The sequence below is a fragment of the Tupaia chinensis genome, unplaced genomic scaffold, assembly GCF_000334495.1.
Source record: "Tupaia chinensis unplaced genomic scaffold, TupChi_1.0 Scaffold000042_2, whole genome shotgun sequence".
NCBI lineage: Eukaryota > Metazoa > Chordata > Mammalia > Scandentia > Tupaiidae > Tupaia > Tupaia belangeri.
In genome coordinates this window covers 343275-350883 of record NW_006159498.1, presented here as the reverse complement: position 1 = coordinate 350883, position 7609 = coordinate 343275, and the positions used below count along the sequence as shown (strand labels likewise).

The following is a 7609-nucleotide window of genomic DNA, read 5'->3' as shown; positions in this document are numbered from 1 at the left end:
TAGTCCTCGGGGTTCTGAGGATGGCTGACAGGTCTTGCTCTGTCCTCAGACTCTCCAGGCTCAAATCCACAGGCTGGAGATGAACAAGGTGAATAGAAGCACACTGGAGCAGGAGCTGAGGGAGGTGAGTGAGCCGAGTCCCCGTCTTCTTCGCTGCCCATCCCGAGCCCCGGCTCTCCCAGCCAGGCAGAGTCAGGCAGAGCCTGCCAGAATCTCCTCCTGCCTTTCTTCGTGGAGGTCAGGGACATTCCTCAGAAGTAATCCCATCAGCTCCTATTTTCGGTGACTCAGGATCCGTGACATTGCCATGTGAGCTTTAACACTTGTGTTGGGGCCAGCAGGTAGTATGGTATTTAAGGCGCTGGACTCCTACATGGCTGACTCTGTTGTTTGAGTCCCAGCCCTGGCAGCTTGAAACTCATGCCCAGTGTGTGAATGGAGAAGGGATCATGGCACAGCCATGCCCCCTGGGGGCTGATTTCTCACTTTCCTCTCACTATCTGTTTCTCTCTGGCGAGCACACACACACACAATGGCAAAAAACTTAAAAACAGACACAAAAACTCATGTGTCGACTTCCCCATTAGAGAGGAACCTTGCCGTAGATCTCCAGGCTGTGTGTGAGCCAATGTAGGCCCAAGGTTGAATTCAAGCCAAGACAAAAAGGCAAAAGAATTGGCCAAAGGGGCCTGAGTCCCCCCAGCTCCCCCTGCCCCATGGCAGCAGCCCTGCCCCTTGAACTCCCTTGCTCCCTCTCTTTCTAGAAAGCTGACAGGAGCACCCTGGCAGGCAAGGCCAGCCGGGCTGACTTGGAGACGGTGGCGACAGAGCTGAATGAGATGATTCGGAGCATGCTCGTCAGGGTCATGGCCCATGAGGATGACTGGAAGAAGGCTGTGGAGCAGCTCAGCAAGGACCTGAAGACCAGGGTGAGTGCCCCTGGGTTAGTTACTACTCGCTGCGTAACAAACGACCCCAGAACTCAGCAGCTTCTTGCAACAAATGCTCACCATTTCTGAAGAGCAGTAATTTGAGAGCAGCTTGACCACGTGGCTCAGGGTCTCCCATGAGATCGCAGTCAAGGTGGGGTGTGGGCTAAATCATCTGAAGGCTTGACTGGGGCTGGAGGAGCCACGTCAGAGCTGGCGCCGTCCCGTGGCGCTTGGTGAGATGCCACGTTTCTCATCACATGGACCTCTGAGGTCCGTTACGTTCAGAAGAGGTGGACTTGCCTTAGATATGTGGGGACACCGAGCGTGAGTGACGGGTGGTGCTTCCCTTCCCTGGGTCTAATTCCTGTGTGGGGCCCAAAACGAGTGATCCTCGAGGGCCAAGAAGGAAGTGGGGATGTCTGTTATGGAAGAGCCACGAGAGTTACCCCCACCACTCGGTCACTTCCTGTTGGTTATGCAAGGCTCTCTGATCAGCGTGGAGAGGACCGCTCCGTGGTGTGAACACAGGACTAGCGGGGGCCTGACTCCCACAGCTGTCCTGGCTGGGCAGGCAGAGGGACCCTATGGGCTTGGGGTGGGGGTCTGCTGAGGGAGCATGCTGCCATTCATTTGTTCCTTCACCATTTCCTGATAGCCCGCGACGTGCAGGCCCCACGAGGATGTCAAGCAGTCACTCAATGTGTACAGTCCAGCAGGGAGACAGGAATGGTCAGACCCATAGTGGCCCAGGCAGGCAGGGTGGCCGTGACGGCCAGGAGCGCGTGGGCTAGCATCGGGCAGCTCTGGGTTTAGTGCAGCTCCACTAGGAGCATGCCCTGAGAAGAGGCATCACCTTCCTGAAGCTCAGCTTTCTCATCTGTAAAATGGGGATTTTCCCATTTCGTTTTTTCTTTTTTTGGAGAGGTTTTTGCTATAGGGTGCGCCCGCTCACTAGAAAGACAGAGACAGACAGAGATAGAAAGTGAGAAATCACCCCCCAGGGGGGATGGCCACACTGCAATCCCTTCTCCTCCATCCTCCTCTCGGGATCTTGGGAACGCACACACGCATGTGCCTGGCGTGAGTTTAAGCCACTGGGTCCAAGACTCAAACTGTGGTTGACTACATGGGAGTCCAGCGACATAGCCATTATGCTGGTTCCCCCATTTCTTAACTATGTGCAGGGTAACACTGGCACTAGCATCAGGACTTGGGGGGTAGTCTGTCCCCCGAAGTTCACGTTTTAGAATGTGGTCCCAGTGTATGGTGTTGGGAGGTGCAGAGGCCTGGTGGGCGGGGACTGGGTCACAGTGACTGGAGCCTGGAAGCATCAGCTCATGAACGGGCCAGTGCTGTCTGTGAGTGCCTGAGTCCCAGTCTCTCAGAAGGGGTCCATCCGTGCCCAGGCCCGGAGTGGGCTGTCGTGAAGGGAAGATGGCGGCCCCCGCTTGCTTGTCCTTTTGGCTCCTGCCGGCAGGTGGTGCTGCAAGCTGACCTGTCCACCGGCAGGGAGCCGGGTACCCTTCTGTGTCTGCATGAGCCCGCCACACCATTTCCTGATAGCCCGCGACGTGCAGGCCCCACGAGGATGTCAAGCAGTCACTCAATGTGTACAGTCCAGCAGGGAGACAGGAATGGTCAGACCCATAGTGGCCCAGGCAGGCAGGGTGGCCGTGACGGCCAGGAGCGCGTGGGCTAGCATCGGGCAGCTCTGGGTTTAGTGCAGCTCCACTAGGAGCATGCCCTGAGAAGAGGCATCACCTTCCTGAAGCTCAGCTTTCTCATCTGTAAAATGGGGATTTTCCCATTTCGTTTTTTCTTTTTTTGGAGAGGTTTTTGCTATAGGGTGCGCCCGCTCACTAGAAAGACAGAGACAGACAGAGATAGAAAGTGAGAAATCACCCCCCAGGGGGGATGGCCACACTGCAATCCCTTCTCCTCCATCCTCCTCTCGGGATCTTGGGAACGCACACACGCATGTGCCTGGCGTGAGTTTAAGCCACTGGGTCCAAGACTCAAACTGTGGTTGACTACATGGGAGTCCAGCGACATAGCCATTATGCTGGTTCCCCCATTTCTTAACTATGTGCAGGGTAACACTGGCACTAGCATCAGGACTTGGGGGGTAGTCTGTCCCCCGAAGTTCACGTTTTAGAATGTGGTCCCAGTGTATGGTGTTGGGAGGTGCAGAGGCCTGGTGGGCGGGGACTGGGTCACAGTGACTGGAGCCTGGAAGCATCAGCTCATGAACGGGCCAGTGCTGTCTGTGAGTGCCTGAGTCCCAGTCTCTCAGAAGGGGTCCATCCGTGCCCAGGCCCGGAGTGGGCTGTCGTGAAGGGAAGATGGCGGCCCCCGCTTGCTTGTCCTTTTGGCTCCTGCCGGCAGGTGGTGCTGCAAGCTGACCTGTCCACCGCCAGGGAGCCGAGTACCCTTCTGTCTCTGCATGAGCCAGCCAGGCTCAGGGGTTTCTGTTAGCAGGGCAGTAGCGGGCTAGGATGGCCAGTCACCGAGGGCCAGCAACGAGGGAACAGAACGGGCCTCTGTCTTCATGGAGGCACGCTGTGACAGAGGTGGCATTGGCCACTACCAGCTTGCAGCTGCGTTAGCAGTCTGCAGAACATCTGGCCGGGGAACCGAGCAGAGATTGCTCCAGATGGAAAGTCTCCAGAGGCAAAGCAAACAAACACAGCACAGGAAACTCTCCTGCTTCCTGGCTCTGTTGCACCGGCTCTGAAAGTGGGCTGGGGTGAAGCCAGGCAGGACTGAGCGCTCTCTGTGGCTGTGCCGTGGTGGGGCTGCGGTCATGTGAGGGAGTGTGCTCGGCTCTGAGAGACAGCTGTCCCACATCTATGAGTGAAATGGCAGGATTTCTGTAACATAGAAAGAAAAACTAAACTCCGGCAAAGAAACAAGGCAGGCCAGGTGGTAGTACAGCAGCTATGGAGTCGGACCCACGTGAAGAAGGTCCTGGGTTCACATCCCCGGGCCTCCTTGAGCATGCCACACAGCCCCATGATCCACAGTGGCTGAAACTGGGGGTGGATTGTGGCATGAGGACCCTGTCTCTGTCTCTCTGTATTAAAAGAAATGAATTTTTTTTAAAAAGGGAAATAGAACATTTCATATTTATAAAATCTTGGTATTGGATACATGGGGCTTAACTAGTATAATCTTTTTACTCTATGTGTTTGAACTGTTTCCTAATAAAATGTCTTTTTATTGCTCACAGTATTTTAAATGATTCTATACTAATTTCTTTCTATATTTTTAATTGTGATAAAATTCATACAACATAAAATTAGCTATTAAATAATTTTTTCTTAAAGTTTATTTATTTATATCCTCCACTAGAGAGAGAGGCAGGCATTCCCAACAGGGTCCTCATGCCCTGACCCACCCAGTCACAGCCACACACTGCCCCGGGAGGCCCCAGGATGCCCACCCAGGGCCCTTCCACGTGGGTGCAGTTGCCCCACCTGTGTCCGTGTGGCCCCGGCCCTGCAGTCTTTGGCGTGTGAGCATTGCGCCCTCGCTTCCTCTCCCATAGGTTCTACCTTCTGTGGTCCCTGGAGCCCAGGGACTGGGTTGGTGCTCTCTCCGTCCCAGCGTGTCTCATTACAGGCTGGGATGAGAGAAGGAAGGAAGCTGAGGTGGCCCTGGCGGGGACAGAGGGTGGGGGAGGGCACTTGGAAGAGACAATGTCCTGCAGCGTGCGTTGGGGCTCACCCTCGGGTCCTGACACCCTAGACCTGACATGGCTAGGCGGCTGTCTGCCGGCTACAAGCGTCTTTTGTGGCATTTTTTCATGTTCCTTGGGTTTTCTTCTGGCTTGACTTCATCTCTCTATGCAGTGACACCCACACGATTAGTAAAGATTAGGTGTCATGGAGACTACGGCAGCCAGATCCCCATAACCAACTCTGAAGTGTGAGTCCCAGACCTGGTGGTTTGAAAATCACACCATGCGCATGTGCATCTGCGGGCCCAAAGTTCTGAGAGGAGAGTGGAGGACACGGGATGGCGGCATGGCTGTCTTCCGTTGGGGGCTGATTTCTCCCTTCTGCCCCCTGCTTCCCCCGGCTTGCTCTGGTGAGCACACAGGCCTATTGTTATAGGGTTAGGGTTACAAACAAACAATAAAACCCCAGATGAATAATGAGTTAAGTACAGCTTTTTTTTTTCTTTTTATAAATTATTTATTTACTTTTATTCATTCATTCATTTTAATTTGACCAGAGAGAGACACAGAGAGAGCGAGAGAGAGAAAGGAAGCAAGCAAGCTGCCAGGTCTGGGACTCAAACCGTGGTCAGCCATGTGGGAGTCCAGCACCTTAACCACCACGCCACCTGCTGGTCCAAGTACAGAATTTTTAAAAGCATATTCAAATCCCAGCCGAAAGTCAGCAGCCCAAGCCACCCTAGCCATTTCAAAGTGCATGAGTCAGCAGCACATCTGCAGCGTGCAAGCCCACGCCTGCTAGTCCCGAGGTACTTCCATCGCCCCAGCCGACACCGGGTACCACCGTCCTGTCGCCCCCACTCCTGGTTCCCAGCCTCTGGCAGCCACTCATCCACTTTCTTTTCTTTCTTTCTTTCTTTTCTAAGAATTATTTTATTTGGGAACCAGCAGTTAGCGTAATGGCTCTGTCGCTGGATTTCCACGTAGTGACCGCAGTTCGCATCCCGGACCTGGTGGCTTAAAACTCACCCTGGGCGCATGTGCGTGCGTGCCCAAGATCCCGAGAGGAGAATGGAGGAGAAGGGATTGCGGCGTGACCATCCCCCCTGGGGGGTGATTTCTCGCTTTTTGTCTCTATGTCTCTCTCTGTCTGGCGAGCGCACGTGCCCTATAGCGAAAACCTCTCAAAAAAAAAAAGAATTATTTTATTTAACTTTTATTTATTTATCTATTTATTTATTTATTTATTTTAATTTGACCAGAGAAGAACAGAGAGAGAGAGAGGAAGCAAGCCGCAAGGTCCGGGACTCGAACTGTGGTCAGCCATGTGGGAGTCCAGCATTCTTACCCACCATGCCACCTGCCGGCCCCTCTACTTTCTGCTTTAGAAGTATTTTTGTCAGAGAGTATGTGCACTCAACAGAGAGAGAGTGAGCGATCGAGCAAGCAAGAAACTGCCCCCTGTAAGGAATGGTCATACTGCAGTCCCTTCTCCATTTCTCTTTCTGGGGTTTTGGGCACATACACACACATGCCCAGCATATTTCTCAAACCACCGGGTCTGAGATTTGAACTGCGGTTGGCCGTGTGCGGTCCAGCCCCCTTAACCACCATGCCATGGGCTGGCCCTGCTAACCTACTGTCTGTCTCTGTAGATTTGCTTATTCTGGATGTTTCACATAAATAGAATCACCCCACATGTGAGCTTCCGGGCCCTGGCTTCCTTCTCTCAGCATCACATTTTTGAAGCTCGTCCACACTGTAGCGTATCAGAATCTCATTCCTCATACCCGCGAACGGGCTGGAGCTGGCGCAAGGGCACACGGAAGCCTGTACGCAAAGGCTCATAGCGGCTGTTGACAGTGGTCGGAAGGGGAGGACCGGCCGAGCGCCCGTCAGCAGATGAATTACTGATAATATTAACAATACGTGATTTTGGTAGATGTGGTGTGCCCCTAGGACAGCTGATTATTCAGTCATAGTTTTCTGTGCTGTGTGAATGAAACACGGGTACCCACTACCACATGGATGAGCCTTTGAAGTGTTACACTGCACGGGCCAGTCACCAAGAACAGTCACGTGACTCCATTTGCGTTGATTATCCAGGACAGGCAAGTGGGTAGAGGCAGGATTGGGTTTGTAGTTGCCAGGCAGGGGTTAGGGAGGAATGGCAGGTGGGCTTTATGATGCAAACATTCCACAATTATTTGTGGTGGTTGCACAACTCCGTGCATACCGTGGGAGCTGCAGGAGAGTCCATTTCACAGACAGGCCCTCCCCCCACAAAGACGTGTTGAACAGGAGCCCCCGGAGAAATGTTCTGGGGACTACCTGGGCCTGCAGCACAGCAGGGGTTTGGCGTGGTCTTCTGGAGGCAGTAACTGGTGGTGCTTTTTGCCTTTGCTGCTGGGAAGCTCACTTTGCAGTGCCCCCCTCTACCAACAGCATCTCTTGGGGATATGAACCTTAACACAGGCCGTACTGTTTTCCTTTTCCACCTCACAATTTATGCTTCCTTTTTTTACCTACTCTATGAACTTTGCAGGTGGCTGCAAATCCTTTTCTGGAAGGAGGCGGGGTGCGGATTAATTGACTAGAGCTCTTTTCCTCCCACCCCCCTGGGCTATTGGCAGCTAGTACACGGTGATCTGGAGTCTCTGAAGATGGACGTGGAGGAAGTCTGGAACGTGGTGAGGAGGCTGCTAGTTGAGGGTCTCCGGTTCGATCCTGACAGCGCTGCTGGCTTCAGGAAGTGAGTGCGGACGGGAGCCCTCCTGGTTAGAGGTGCAGCTGTCTGAACCGTGGAGGACTTGAATCCGCCAGTACTCTGGGGGAAGGGATTCCAGCCTACCGTCAGAGAGGAGGAAGAAGCGGAGCCCAGGAGGGGTGGACCGGGACGTCCCCGCACCGGGGTGGTGCTGCGGTGTGGCTGGGTTGGGGTTGGGGCAGGGGCTGGGGATAGGGCTGGGCTGGGGCAGGGGCTGAGGCTGGGGCAGGG

General features: G+C 53.9%; 1 protein-coding gene across 1 annotated transcript in view; it reads left to right on the top strand.

Moving 5' to 3' along the window:
• CUNH16orf96 (chromosome unknown C16orf96 homolog) overlaps window positions 1-7609 on the top strand; it is a 69486-nt gene that overhangs the window by 34666 nt on the left and 27211 nt on the right. Inside the window, exons 9-11 of the mRNA XM_027773218.1 lie at window positions 50-124; window positions 765-929; window positions 7245-7363. Coding sequence (XP_027629019.1) covers window positions 50-124; window positions 765-929; window positions 7245-7363 — 359 coding nt within the window. The remainder of the gene's footprint in view (window positions 1-49; window positions 125-764; window positions 930-7244; window positions 7364-7609) is intronic.